At 44.8% G+C, this 15,190-nt stretch overlaps 2 protein-coding genes across 2 annotated transcripts; both read left to right on the forward strand.

Moving 5' to 3' along the window:
- The first annotated feature begins 5,093 nt into the window (after positions 1-5,093).
- LOC134389712 (keratin-associated protein 16-1) lies at positions 5,094-6,590 on the forward strand. Its single transcript, XM_063113291.1, has one exon. It carries the CDS (start codon positions 5,094-5,096, stop codon positions 6,588-6,590), a length of 1,497 nt encoding a protein of 498 aa, XP_062969361.1.
- Positions 6,591-10,967: 4,377 nt separating this feature from the next.
- On the forward strand, positions 10,968-12,050 carry KRTAP29-1 (keratin associated like protein 29-1). The gene has a single exon (XM_063113236.1). It carries the CDS (start codon positions 10,968-10,970, stop codon positions 12,048-12,050), a length of 1,083 nt encoding a protein of 360 aa, XP_062969306.1.
- Positions 12,051-15,190: the final 3,140 nt, after the last annotated feature.

The following is a 15,190-nucleotide window of genomic DNA, read 5'->3' on the forward strand; positions in this document are numbered from 1 at the left end:
AGACCTTTCCCCACGTCACTTCCCCAGGCGGTTCCAGTGAAAGCCACCGTTTGCTGCAGACCTTCCACACCCCCAAGACTGTGTCCTGCCTCTCATGTAATTTGTAGAGGAAGGCTTGTTCTCCAGGCCCGCCCAGGTGTTTCAAGGCATTGAGAACAAGAGCCATATCCTGGTGAGAAATTAAAACTGGGTCCCAACAAAGTGATCCCTGAGCTCAAAGGGTGCATCACCATGGCTTTGTTTGCATGACGTTAAAGCTTTGTCACTATAAGGCATCCTTTTAGTCAAGGTGTCTTTGGGACTGATCCTTCTCACGGGCTTTCTGCTGTTTTTGAGATGCCAAAAAAAAAAAAAAAAAAAAAATCTTTGTTAACTTCTTAATAAATTCGAGCATGCTGGCATAACCTAATTAGTTCTCTTGCCTCTTCCTTCACTCCTCTTGGGGAATGATTTAAGAAAATTTACTCTGGCACAATCCACACGAAGGCTTTTGAAATCCAGTTTGAGGATCACCTTGCATTGGAATCACCTGGGGACAGGTTAAAACGGGAGATTCTGGGTCCCTCCCTGAGACATTCAGAATCAGAATCCATGGGGATATGGCCTGGAAATCTGTGCTTTTAACAAGAACCTCAAGTAATTCTTATGCACTGCAGTTTGAGAATCTTAGATGTAGACTGAAACTTCCATGTGCTGCGTGAGATTCACTTGGGAAGGCTTTTAAAAATATAGATCCTTGGGCTTCATCACTAGAGATTTTTAGGGTGCCCTGGGACCTACATTTTTACAAACCCTCAGGTAAATGTTAATGCTGGTCAAATGTAATCCTGATCGAGGCCCATGGCTTCCTTCTATACGACAGTTATCCTAGGATGGTTCTGCAGGAGGGCTTCAGGCTTGGTCAGAACTTCTGGCAACGTCAGGGGAAGAGGCTTTGATAAAATGAGCTTGAGTCTGATCAGAAGGGATTCCTGTGGCAAAGCTTTGTGAACACACATCTCTAAGGATGTTTTGGGCAGTCCAGGTTCCTCATGCTTTGGCTCAGTCTCACTTTTCTGTGTTAGGTTTTCTTGTCCTGGAACCAGCTGAATTTCTTCTGCTTGAATCCCTGGGCGGAGAGGATGAGTGTGAAGCTGCTAGGTGGGGCCTGGCCCAAGCATGGGAGTCCAGCTGGGAGGTTAATTCAGGAGAGAGTTGATTCAATCTCTTGCTGAAAATGATCTTAAGCCATATGAGGAATAAAACTAATTCTGCCCTTGCCCCGAAAGGACAATATTTATTTTTTATTCCGACAAAGCAATGTTTCATTGGACAAACAGATATAAAAAAACTTTGTTTCTGATTATAAGCATAGCAAAGATCCCTAAAAATATAAAAAATACAGAAAAATATAAAGAAGAAATAATAGCCTCTTTAAGGCTCACCACTCAGTTTATAACTGATATATACACACATATATCTTTTCAGACTCCTTTCTAAACATGTTTAGAAATGAAACTGCAATTATGCTGCTTTTACTTTTTTGCCTTTTTAAAACGTTCTGCTTCATTTTTTATAAGCCACCTTTATTGAGATATAATTTATACATAATAAAATGCTCCCATTTTTAGTGTAGTTTGATGAGATTTGACAATTGTGTATACTTATGTAACCACCTCTGTTTTCAAAATATAGAACTTTCTGTCACCTCCTAAACCCCCCAGGTCCCCCTTGCAGTCGATCCCCCCTCTCCAGCCCCTGGCAACCATCAATCTACTCTTTATATCACTATAGATTTTGTCATTTCTAGAATTTCATATTCAAGAAATCACACAGAGTGAAGTTTTTTACTTAGCATAAAATTTTTGATATTCATCCATGTTGTTGCAGGTATCAATAGATCATTCTTTTTATTGAGTAGTATTCCATTGTATAGATAAACTACATTAAAAAATACATTTACCTGCTGATGGACATTTTGGTTGTTTTGAGTTTTTGGCTACTATGAATAAAGCTGCCATAAACATTAACGTACAAGCTTTTGTGTGAACATATGTTTTCATTTATTTTGGATAAATATCTAGGAGTTGGATTGCTGGGTAGATGGTAAGTGAATGTTTAACCTTATAAGAAACTACCAAATTGTTTTGCCAAGTGGCTGTATTATTTTGTATTCCAACCAGCAATGTCTGAGAGTTCCAGTTGCTCCATGTCCTTGCTAACACTTGATACTGTCAGCCTTTTTATTTTTAGTCATTCTAGCAGGTGTAGGGTAGCTCACTGTGTTTTCATTTTCAAAATTTTATTTAAAAACTCAACAGTACTAGAAGTGTCTTCGTTTGGAGAGAATCCCAAATTTGAGTCTGTCCTAGTTCAGTTTCAGATTTTACTATTTAAGTCATTTTTGCTCTGGCTAGAGTTGGCCTCCTAGCTTCGGGACAAAGCTGCAGCCAGAGAAGGAATCTGCCAATGGGACAAACTTGCCAAGAGGCCAGTAGGGGAGTCATGATTCAGAGCAGGTGATTATTATACTGCTCATGGTCATTTGTCCTGGACGCATGAGTGGAGGTAGTGATTTCTTTGAATTACTGACAAAGGGTTGCCTTCACAGCTATTCACAGAGGTTCTTATTTATTCATTCAATAAATATTAATCGTGCACTTCTTATGTATCGAACATGGCTGTGAATACACAGGGAATAGGCAAATGCCTTTCCCTCATGGTGCTTATATGATGTCAAGAGGTGACAAGAGCTATGAAAAAATCAAGTAGGAATGGGCTACATAGTTAAAAGAAATGCTATTTCATTTAGCTGAGAAGGATTCTTTGAGGAGATGACATTCCAGCATAATGGATGAACTACCTAAAAGAAAGATGTCCCCAGTTGAGACAGTTTATGAGATATCTGCTGGGGGGAGGACCATCTCCATCTGGAATTTCATGGCTGGCTGAAGTGACGAAGAGAAGTGGATGGAGAGGAGAGGTGCTAGGAAGAGTAGGGGACAGGGTCTTGGGGGCTCCTCCTCTGCCTTATCCTCTGCAGAGTTGTCCAAACGTCCCCTTTCCTTATTGCTTGAGAGCCACATCTCAAAGAGTGGCACTCTCTGTTCCTAATCTTCCATTGTCAACCACTAAGACCTGTGGATTCTGCCTCTTTAAATTCTCTCGTATTGCTCCAGCCTCAAGGCACTTCCCAGTACAGGTTGTAACCATGACGCTTTTGGGTAATTGCCACAGGCCCCTAATGCTCTCCCCACCTCCAGAATTGCCCTCCTCCCCCCTTTTCCACAGCCAGAGAGACCTTTCCACAGGGAAAACCTGATCAAGTTACTCCCTCGTTTAACACCCCAGGTATTATAAAATCCAATGTGCTAATCATGGTCCACAAGGCTTTCATGACTGGGTGCCTAGTGACCCCTCTAGTCTCATCACTGTCCCTTCCTATCCCCTCGTACTTTTTAGCCTGGCTATGTTGGACCATTTGCCTCTCCCCAAATATATCATGCCTCTTGTGTCTTTGGATTTTACAGCTCATCCTTTTCCTGCTCTTACCATCCTTTTCAAAACTTCTTGAGAATTCAATTTGGTCATTGAAATACTTAAGAAAGCTTCCCTAACTTTTCAAAATCCAAGCTGGTATTTCTCCTGGTTGTCCCCAGAGCCCCCTGTGCATCTTTCTACTGTAGTCTTTATAATGCTGTACCATCATTGCTTATGAATGAGTCTATCTCAATTCTAAACTTGGGTTCCTTCTGGCCAGAATTGCACTCATTCTTTTTGTATCCCTCACATAATGTTCACGTTGACTGAGTTGAATGGATGAATAAAGAAGAAATTGAATGATTGCATAAACTGATGAATGAAGGAAGGGATGAATGAATGGTGCAAATGACTCAGCTTTTTCAGGGGAGAGCCTGCCTTTTGCACTGATGATGAAAACATATGGTGGAGGCAAGGTAGGCCCTTCACTGAGCAAGGATGTCAGACCTTGGAGTTTAGAAATCTAGGGTTCGTTTCTCACCTCATCAGAATCAAGCAGTTGCAAAGATGAGCCTCATGTTCACAATGTCTTTGAGAGATAAACCTGGAAAGCCACCATAGGGTTATACGTTATAGAACCTCCTGTCTTTCCTTTTCATCCTTTGGGTCTTGGGGACATCTTTCTTTTAGGAGCTGTCAAAATCTCCAAAGGCAAGGAGGACCCTGGAGGTCTACTGAATGCTTGAGGAAAAGCAGAGAGGCTGGATCAGGTGCATTCCAGGGCAGTAGAGCACAGCTAGGTCAGGGCTGCTCATGGAGCAGGATGGAGGCTAGCAGTGGGCTAAGCCAATGACGTCCAACTTTGATGAAGTCTCCTGAGAAAGATCAGTCTAGATAGGTTGGTGAGGAAGAAGGACAGACACCCTAGATCAAGGGCAAGTGACTTAAATTTTCTGACCTTCAGCCCCCATTTCTTCATCTCTAATGGGGAAGAAGAATCTCTGCCTCATGGGACTGCCTATGGTTTTAAATAAGACCATTACTAGAAAGTGCAGATATTTAAAATCCAGCCAGATGTCTGCTCCCTGACTGAATTCATTATTCTCGTCTCTACTAATCCCTGCATGTCTATTGATGAATTTATCACTGTATTGCAATGGGTTTGCTGGCATGCTTTCTGACCACTAGAAAGCGAGATCCATGAGAATGGGTGAGTGGGTCTTACTCATGTGGGCACCTTTGTGCCCAACCCAGGGCCTCGTGCAGAAGACTAGAAGGGGGATAAATTATAATTTCCTCTTCTCCTTCCCTGTTCATGATGTTCAGAAATATAGATCATCCAGCTTGGAGGAGATGATGCCTATTCTAAGACTACCTATAGCTCCAAGGATTCCAAATTTACAAGTCAATAAACAAACAGCTTTTTTATGGGTAGATAAACAACTTCCAAATCAACAAGCATTGGCATAATAAGATGTTCCTCTGCAAACTGGCCCAAACAACAATGAGGAAAAGATGCAGGGGCCCAAAACAGCACACGCCAGTGAGGGTGTATAAAAGTGAGGGCCTCGTAGAGCTGTCACAGCCAGGCAGCTACCTTTTAGCACTCACAAGGTAACAGAGGCACCTCCACCATGTCTGGCAGCTGTTATTCTAGGAAATGCCCCTCCATGCCAGCCATCTCTCTCTGCTCCACTGAGGTGAGCTGTGGAAGGCCCATCTGTTTGCCCAGTTCCTGCCGGAGCCAGACATGGCAACTGCTGACTTGTCAAGACAGTTGTGGATCATCTAGCTGCGGCCTACAATGCTGTCAACCCTCCTGTTCCGTGAGCAGCTGTGCCCAACCCGTGTGCTGTGAGGCCACCATTTGTGAGCCTTCCTACTCCGTGAGCAGCTGTGCCCAACCTGTAACCTGTGAGGCCACTGTTTGTGAGCCTTCTTACTCCGTGAGCAGCTGTGCCCAACCTGTAACCTGTGAGGCCACCATCTGTGAGCCTTCTTGCTCTGTGAGCAACTGTGCCCAACCGGTGTGCTGTGAGGCCACCATTTGTGAACCTTCTTGCTCCGTAAGTGGCTATGCTCACTCTGTGGGCTGTGAGGCCACTTCCTACCAACCAGTGCTCTGTGTGCCCACTTCCTGTCAGCCTGTCCTCTGTAAGCCCAGCTGCTGCCAGCCAGTCGTCTGTGAGCCCAGCTGCTGTTCAGCTGTCTGCACTGTGCCTAGTTCCTGCCAACCAGTGGTCTGTGAGCCCCCTTGCTGTCAGCCAGTATGCCCGACGTCTAGCTGCGGTCCATCTGTCTGCTCTTTGGACAGTGGCTGCCAGGTTCTCTGCTCTGACCCCAGTCCTTGTGAGCCATCTTGCTCAGAGCCCAGTGTCTGCCAGCCAGCTACCTGTGTGGCTCTGGTCTGTGAGCCTGTTTGCCTCCACTCTGTCTGCTGTGTTCCGAACCCTTGCGAGCCACCTTGTGTCTCCAGCACCTGCCAAGAACCCTCTTGTTGCGTCTCCAGTATCTGCCAGCCCACCTGCTCTGAGCCCAGCCCCTGCTCACCAAGCGTCTGCGTGCCCAGTCCATGCCGACCTACCCGCTACGTAGTCAAGCGTTGTCGTTCCGTCAGCTGTGAGCCCGTTTCCTACCCATCTGCCTCCTGTCAACCTTTCTGCGGCCGTCCGGGGTCTTCTGCATCTGCCATCTGCAAACCAACTTGCCCGCGGACTTTCTACATACCCAGTTCCAGCAAACAGCCTTGCAGTACCTCGGTTTCCTACCGCCCGATTTGCCGCCCAATCTGCTCTGGACCAATCACCTGCAGGCAGCCGTACCTGACCTCCGTCTCCTACCGTCCCGCCTGCTACCGCAGGTGCTACTCCATCCTGCGCCGCCCGGTCTGCGTCACGTCCTACTCTTATCGCCCTGTCTGCTCCCGCCCGCCTTGCGCTGAGTCCTACCTCTGCAAACGGGATTGCAGAAAGTCCTCTTCCAGCCATCCGGATTGTGCTGCCTCAACCCCTTGCAAGACGGAGGGCTCAGAGGAGTGTCCCTGCCAGCCGACTGCGGCCAAACCCACCAGCCCAGCCACCCGGGAAGCCGCAGCCGCTCAGCCTGCTGCCGGCAAGCCTGCCAACTGCTGAACTGGCCTCAGCCCACCAGCTCCTGCAAGGCAAGTCACTGGCTAGAGAGAAGACTTGGCTGCCCTCCCCAAAGCTGATTATGACTTAGCTAGAATCTTTTTCTGTCTGCACTGTTATTCACCATCCGCTCGTGCTTCAGAGAAGTCATCAGAAATGTTGGTATCCTAATGGTCCAAACGAAGACCTCCTGGTCCCCGAGAGGGGGATATCCTGGGTTCCCGTCTTCTGCTGCCACGAAGCTAAGAAGAGCTGCTTTGCTACATTATCTCAGTTCTCTTTCCTGACATAATTTTTTTTCTGTCCTTGTGCATGTGCCCCCATGCTGTGTGTGCTTGTGCTCCTTGGGGGCTTCTTTGACGAGATAAAATATTTAACTGTCCAATAAAAGTAGCTAAATTAAAGCGACATGCTGTTCTCATTGCTCTTCTGTTAATGCTGTATTCTCATCAGTGACTTGCGTTATCTTTGTCACCAGCTCCATCCATACATTCATCCATCTGTTCGTTCATCCATCCAACAAGCATAATGAGATAGCTGTTAGGTGCCGGGCACTGTGTTGGGCTCTAGGAATGAAAAGACAAACGTCTCAGTCTCCGCTCTCAAGGAGCTCACTCTCTGGTGGGCAGAGAGATAGGCAAAAGACAATTATTACATTCCTTTGTGCTAAGTACTGGGATAGAGGCAAGCACAGGGCTCTGTGAACTCAGCAGGGCATGGGAGGAACCAGGGATGGATTGTTGGGCAATGTGATGATGAAGGTGAGTCTTTCAGAACAAGCAGGAATTAACCAGCTACAAACAGGGAAGGAAGAGCTTTCAAGGCAGTGGAAACGTGTACAAATGAATGGGGCTTGCAAGCAAACTGTTCATTAGCTGAGGCTTGGGCAGAGTTGTCCTTAGAGGTGAGCCCTGATATCAGGTAGGTAGATAGTGACCTGCCCACGTTGGGTCTTGCATGCTAGCCTGAGACATTTGATTTGGTGCAGGGCTGACAAGAAGGCACTGAGGGGCTGTAAGCAGTGACACGAAGAGCACTGGAATTTGGAACATTCCCCTGGCCTTGGTGTGAGAACTCAATAGAGGAACATAGTCCAAGATATAGCGATATTGGAGAGGAAGCCAATGGATTTGGGGTCCACAGTGGGATGAAAACAACAAGTGGGGATAATATCTACAATAAGGAAGGGTGGGTAACTTGGGTTTCTTGTGCAAGAACTTTCCTTAGGTTCTCCTAGTACCTGTAAGACACACTCTTTGTATAAACTCCACATATATTCTCTTACAATTTCCAAGGACAGACAGAGTCTCTTCAAAGCAGTTACCTCCTAACTTAGTGCACAGAACGGAGGGCTATTTCTTGTCCTCAAGATGCAGCAAGAGCCATCAGAAGCACCAGAGGGAGTACACCAGTGTTTCTCAACTTTGGCACTATTGACATTTTGGGTTGGATAATTCTTTGATGTGGAGGCTAGCCTGTGCAATGTAGGATGTTAAGCTGCATCCCTGGCCTGTACCAACTAGATGCCAGAAGCACCCCCGAGTGTGTTGACCAAAAATGTCTCCAGACATTGCCAAGCATCCCCTGGGGGTTCAAAAATCACCCCTATTTGAGAACCACTGGGCTAGACAATGGCAGTAGGAGAAAGTAAAAAATGAAATGTCCTGCACATTGATGTTGGAGTTACTGTCTCATCAGGCCATTGGGATTTATCTCTGTCTCCTTTACAGTTAAGAGAGGAGTTGGCCAGAGTTTTAGATCTCTGCGCCAAGCACTAGATGTGGTGTTTCATGTAAATCACAGCAATTCTGAGAATTAAGATTTCTTTTCCCCTATTTTCTTCACTATTATAAGATAAAGAATCTGAAGGACAAAGAATCCAAGTGCCCATCAATAGACAAGTAAATTATTGTGTATTCACACAATGAAATATTTTACTGCAGTGGAAATGACTGGACAATGGCTACATGCAACACTATGGGTGAGCCTGCTAAAGATGTTGATTGATATAAACAAGCCCCCAAAGACCACATATATATTTAAAGTTCAAAAACCACATGCATGTGTGCAGACACACACACACAGGGATACATGCACATATATACACACACATATACATAGATAATAAAAAATTCAGTATAGTCACAGCTAGTAAGTAACATACAAATGACTAAACTCAGTTCTGTCCAAAACCTGTGTTTTTATGGATCATCATATTTCTTGATGTCATAACAGCCCTTGGTGATACCCTAGACGTCTTTAGTGCCTTGAACCACAGCAAAATGGATGTTCTCTATATTGAGAGGGTCCTTCAAGAGGAAAGGTAACAAAAGCATAATCACTTGAAGATGGATGTGAAAATGGATTGCTTTAAAACTACAAAAGTGGTATGGCATTTTACTACAAAAGTAAAGCCCAGAGGAAAAGCAGAAAGGTCGGGAAAGCCCCTTACAAATTCATCTTGGAATATAGGATATTAGCACCTTTTTCAGACTGAAGTTGATGTGGTTTCTTAAATATACCCTGGTTTCCACTTTGATTGACCTATTTGGTAAGACCGAAAGTATTTCCTTTTGAGAGATGAAGAGCTTTGGGGTGTAAACATTCAGGAATAAAACATAAGGCAAGTATCCCTCTAATTTGAAAGATGCCAAGTTAACAGACATGAGATGAAAGGCAAAAGAAACGATCTTTGGTGTTACATAAAAACCCATGGCAGAAAAAAGGCATTTTAATCACAAGAGTGAGGATTTTCCAGACATTGCTCTTATCAGAAAAATTTCTTCTCTTCCTTTTAAAGTGAGGATGAGGAGGGTGCTAAGGAAAGGTATTTTGTAGTTAGTACTTTGCAAAGTACCCTTCAGCATTTCCAGCATTTTCAATAATTTGTGAGACAGCCAAAAAAGATCAAAGAAAGGTAACTAAGAAACAGCAATGCAGTTGATGAAATCTCAGTACTTGAAGACTTGGGTAATTAGCTAACATGTCCAAGAGAGTGAATTAGTAGCACAGCTGGCAGTCAAGACCAGCCCTGTCTGGCTCCCCAAACCATGATCTTTCCATTGCATCATGCACCTCCAGCATGAACCAGGCCAGTGCAGGGACTGGTGCGGGATGCTGGAATTGGATGGTGATGCAGAGCCCAGACAAGCCCAGACGAAAAGCAGAAGGGTCAGGAAAGTTCCTCACGAATTCCTCTTGGAAGGGGTTTATTTAACACTGAAAATCACCTTGCAGTGATGTCCTTATGTCACTTCTGTTGTTGTGTTTTTCTGTTTATAGAATTCACATGTTGTTGACTCCATACTATGAGTTTAATCCCACTTGACAGATTATTTTTCAGTTTTAAAAATTTCCAAATTAAAAGCTTGTTTTTGGGTGTATTGATAAGCAGAGGTAAGTACTCCTACCCGTTTGATCTAGCTGATGATTACAGTCATGATTACACTGGAGCGGACAGATGTTCCTCAGGATGGGGCCTGCGCAACCTGCTCAAGAGGCAGTATGTTGCTGTACAAATTTCGCCTTCTCCTTTCCTACCCTCCCAAAGGCAGGAGGTCTAATAGGTGGTTAAGATCAGAGGTTTGGGGGTCAGCCAAATCTAGGTTTGAATCTTTTTTATTCCTTATCACTTTTGCATAATTTTGAGAAATGAGTTAAACTCTCTGAGTTAGTTTTGCCACTTCTAACATAGTGATGAAAATTATATTACTAACTAAGACTACTGCAAGGATTCAATCGAAAATACAGTCAAGGGCTTGGTATATGGTAAGCATGTAATAAATGGAAGCTATTACTATTGTTAGTAGTAGTAGTAGTACTAGTAAAGTTATGTTTCAGGAAAGCCAAATGGGAAGGTTTGAGGAAGAGGTGGGGACACTGAAAGTGTCCTTGGGTTCCACTAATTTCCCATTCCCCATCTCTGATCCCCCTCCCCTTGTTGGGCCAGAGCTTCATTTCCTGATTGTCTGAATGGTGCTGAACTGTATTCCTGGAGGAAGAGCACGGCTGCTTTGGCTTGGCAGAGGCCTCCTGATGAGAAGTTAGTGCGGGAAGGGCCTGCTTCAGTGAGGCTGTGAGACAACCTGTACAAGAGACAGCTCCTCCCAGAGCAGGAGCAGTGTCAATGAATCCAAATTCATCAAAGGAAACTCTCAGCTCAACAGACATGTTTTTAAAGTGGGGACAAGATCTCCCAGGCTCCTGAAGCCTGCTAATCAGATGTTTGCCTGCAAATGAGTAAAAACAATAACAAGGAAAGGTGCTGTATGTCGTGCCAAAACTACTACGGAGGGACTATAAAAGCCCCTGTGTATTAGACGTCTTTCAAACTCAGGTATACTGAGTTTGCAACTTCCCAGCAAGGTCAACACCAGCACCATGGTGGACAGCTGCTGTCCTGGCAATGCCACTGCCATTACTGCTGTGCCCACCATCTCCACATGCCCAAATGGTGGCAACTTCCAAAATGTTATCTGTTTGCCCAGTTCCTGCCAGAGGAGAACTTGGCAACTGGTCACATGCCATGAAAACTGTCAGCCATCCAGCAGTGCTCCAGGTGGCTGTGAACCTACTTCTTGTCAACCTTCCTGCCTTCCAGCAACTTCTTCTGTGGGTTTTGTTTACCAGCCCATATGTTCTCGCACGGCCTGCTATGAATCCAGCTCTGGCCAGTCTCCTTGTCTGGTTAGCTCATGCCAGCCATCCTGCTCAGAATCCACCAGTTGTCAGGCAAAGTGCTGTGATGACAGCCCCTGCCAACAAAGTTCCTGCCGGGAGCCTGTCTGCATGTCTGGATCACACCAGGAAGCTTGTGGCCAATCAGTCTGCTGTGATGCTGGATACTGCCAGCCATCCTGCTCTGAAGTAACTTCTTGTCCTGAAACATCTTGCCCACCAATTAACTGTGCAGCTAGTCCATGTCAACCTGCTTGCTGCCAAGGAGGTTCATGTCAACCCATCAGAGGTGAAGGTCACCACTGTAAATCAACTTGTTCTCAACCAATCTGGCACATTTTCAAGTCTTGCCAATCAGTTCCTTGCATTCCTGTTCCCTGCCAGCCATCAACTTGTGTGTTCAGTTCTTGCAGTCCTACTTGCTCTGTGCCCTCCCCTTGCCAGCCACTTCACTGCCAGCCAGCTCCTTCCATATCCTTCATCTGCCAGCCAGTGGCTAACTTCCAGTCCCCTTGTTTTGCAAAGAACTCTTGCAAACGAGCTTCCGATGGCACCCTGCTTTCTAGCCAATCAACTTGGGGTGGACCCACTTCCTACAGCCAAAGTGGCTGCAAATCTTCTTCCTGCCAACCAGCTTGCTGTGTGACAGGTTTAGGCAAATCATCCAGTGGTGGCTCCAATTGCTTCCAACCAGCTTCCCCAAGTCTCTGCAAAGCAAACACCTGCTTGCCAACTTCCTGTGAACCCAGCTGTGAGTACAGCTCCCATAAGGCGATACTTTTTTGATGGAACACTCTTCACACCTCCTCTGAGGATTTGCTGTTGTCTACAAATGCACAGGCACCCCACAGATGCCTGCTTCCATCCAAGCACAAATGCTGCCTGCTTTCTCACTTTACTCCTAGTTCAGCCCCATATTCTCTGTAGGTGCTGAAGAGAGAACTTGTCCAGCTACTAGGAGATATCCTTTTAAAACTAGGATAACCTTCCAGCAAGCATGGTCCACACTGTAGCGTGCATTTCCTGATATTGTCAGTTCATTGCACTTCAGCAAAACTTTCTCTCCAGTTTTTCTTTCTTTTGATGCTGCCTAGTCTTTAAGAAGACTCCTTTGCTGCCAACTACTGATGAAAATGTGACTGGTTAAGCATAGTGAATAAGACTCTCAGTGTGCTTTTATACCTTTAAGTACACCCTTTACAGATTTCCTTCAGGTCACATTTGAATGCAAAGATCGTGGGTTCTCTAAGTCAGTGGGTCTGCAGTGGTCTGCAAGGACAGCAGGTGGCTCAGATTATAGTTGCTTAAGCTGGAAAAGAGTAAGGACAAACAGTTCACTGGCTTCCAAACTTTTCATCACCAAGAGCTCTTATGAGCTGAGTGGTCTCAGTTTCCCCATAGTTAGTAGACTTGGGAAGCCAAAGACAGAAGTGGTTCAGGGAAGCCATAGATTAAAATAAACATGAGATATTGGCTATCGAGAATAGCTTAGAGTTTATTCACTCAACTCTGGTTTTAAGGATCAATTCAGCTAATGGCCAATTTAAATAAAATTATAAACCCTTCAGATTTTTGGGGGCAGTTTATTTGCTTGGTGTGTTTTTGACATTTGAAGAGACAGTTTTTAAAATAACTAGTCTAAGGGAACTTCTGACTGAGTTTTATATTTCTAGTGTGTAATTATTGGACTTAAACATTTTTAAATGGTTGGATGGATTTTCTTTTGGGGAAACATTAGAGGAAGATTTACAGTGTGCTCTTGCAGCAACGGTGCGGCTTCCTTCATCAAGGAAATTGGCCTGTCCTCTGATTAAGGGGCTCTGGGTCTGTGAAATGGTTTCGGTCTGAAACTACATGAAAGGCCACGTACCTCCATGGTGACAGCTCAAGTCAGGTTTCTGGCTACTAAATCCCCAGTTTATGTTAGGTAGATCAAGTAATGCTCTAATAGGCTGCCTATTACGCCATAACAGCAGTCATGGTCAAGTGGCTGTTGGGCTGCCACGGCATTTGTTTTGTTTAGCACCTCATCACAATTACGTACCATGGATTACTTGCAACTCATGTCCCATCAGCAAGAATCTCAGCACTGTGCCCAAGCACAGGGGCATGACCGGGTCCATCCCCAAGTCCTACCTTTGTAGATCTATTTCCTGGGACCACTCCAAGCTCCAATTCTTTATCAGTCAAAGTCCAATCAGGAGGGAGACAAAAATCACATATTAATTTGTACAGGGAATTTTTAATAGAGAGAATTATTAACTATTATAGGGGATTGAGGTAAAGGGGAATTAGCTTGTAATAGGTAATGAGCACTCTAAAAAATAAGAATAGCAGATATCAGAATTAGCATCAGTCATTGCTTCTAGGTCTGAGATAGAAAAAGAACCCAAGGAAGAGAATTCCCTACCCTCACCCCCAGGCTGAAATCTAGACTTTGTTGGAGAAGCAGAGTTGTGGCTTGCTGAATGGTGGATAAGTTTGCTGAGATGCCACGCTGGTGGAGTTGTTGGAAATTTGCCCTCTGAGGTGCTGGGGGAAACCACCCATGGGGAGGTGCCATGTGCTGTTGGGTGCAGGGCACTTCTGGCCAATTCATGCAGCAGAATCCAGGTACTGAAGAAGTTGTGAGATGCAGTGTCCAGGTGCTGCAGAATCTTCAGGCATTTCAGGAATCAGGCACTGCAGAAGTCGCATGCTATAGGAGCTTTATGCTGCAGAAGCCACATGCATTACAACAGCTGGGCACAGCTGAATCCACCTGTGCTGCCTGTGCCTGGTGGAGCACACTGAAACCAGGAGAAGAAACACTTTCTTGCTTCAGTGTCTCTCCAGTGCTTTCTATTGACAAAGCTTAACAATGCATCAGCTGACAAAGGAGAAATATTTGTACGGTCCATCTATATTATCACAGAGCAGGCAATGAAGGGTATATTTGCAGGGGAGCAGCAATACATTGATCACTGGAACACAGATCTTCATAGTTCTTATTTTTCTGTCCATTATGTGTACTTTGTACCTATAGAGAAAGAATTAATGGTTGGATCACCAATTTTAGGATCCTGAGGGTCATAATCATGACAAAAGTATCTGAATAAAAAAAGAGTAGAATGACAATAGAGCAAAATTTAGTGCCTGAGCATGGAAGGGGACAGTTAGAGGGTTTCTACTAGTAGTTGCATTGATTAATGTCAGAATTGGTAATTCTGCTTCTCTGATTCCAAGATATAGGTTGGCTTATCATTTATTCAATCCAAGTATCTAGCTCTGTTCTAGTCTTCTGATGAGTATTGTGCTTTTAATTCCAACTAGGAAACGGTGTTGCCTTCATTACTGTCCTCCTCCCCCCACGTGAACACATGCACACACACATACACACTCCACATTTAGATTTAGTTGTATAGCAATACTCAAGGTTGATTTATTTGTTCTCTAATCAACAATTGGTTTGAAACAGATGCCTATAAAACATGCCTAATCAAACCTGAGTGAAGATCAACTAAAAGTTTGATTTTAGCACACTGGCCATCAGCATTAAATTGGTCCAGCAGTTACCATCCTCTATCCCCACTCCCACTCCTGCCCTTTGATGACTCCTGCCCAGTTTGGGTGATTGGGCCTCTGTCCTTGTGCTCTTTAGGACTAGTTCTCGGACTTGCTCCCAGATTGGATTATTGGTCCTTCTCCCCAGCCCAGGGACAGTGACCCTATGATCTGCTCATATACTTAACTGCCACTCACTGGCAGAACATCATCTGTTCCAGACCTCTCAACCACTGTGGTCCATGGTCCCCAGTAGTCAAATGTGTCTTGCCAATATGTATGGGACATTCTGAGAAAAACATTAGCCATGAAAGGAAACTAACCAAAAGAACCCTGAAACAATGAGACCTGAAGATCCGCACAGTGTGTTACAGGCTGCTGGC

This window comes from Cynocephalus volans, chromosome 10 (assembly GCF_027409185.1).
Source record: "Cynocephalus volans isolate mCynVol1 chromosome 10, mCynVol1.pri, whole genome shotgun sequence".
NCBI classification, from domain to species: Eukaryota; Metazoa; Chordata; class Mammalia; order Dermoptera; family Cynocephalidae; genus Cynocephalus; species Cynocephalus volans.

What these genes read in the sequence shown, in the direction of transcription:
- LOC134389712 (XM_063113291.1), top strand. Translation starts at nt 5,094, where the DNA reads ATGTCTGGCAGCTGTTATTCTAGGAAATGCCCCTCCATGCCAGCCATC.
- KRTAP29-1 (XM_063113236.1), top strand. Translation starts at nt 10,968, where the DNA reads ATGGTGGACAGCTGCTGTCCTGGCAATGCCACTGCCATTACTGCTGTG.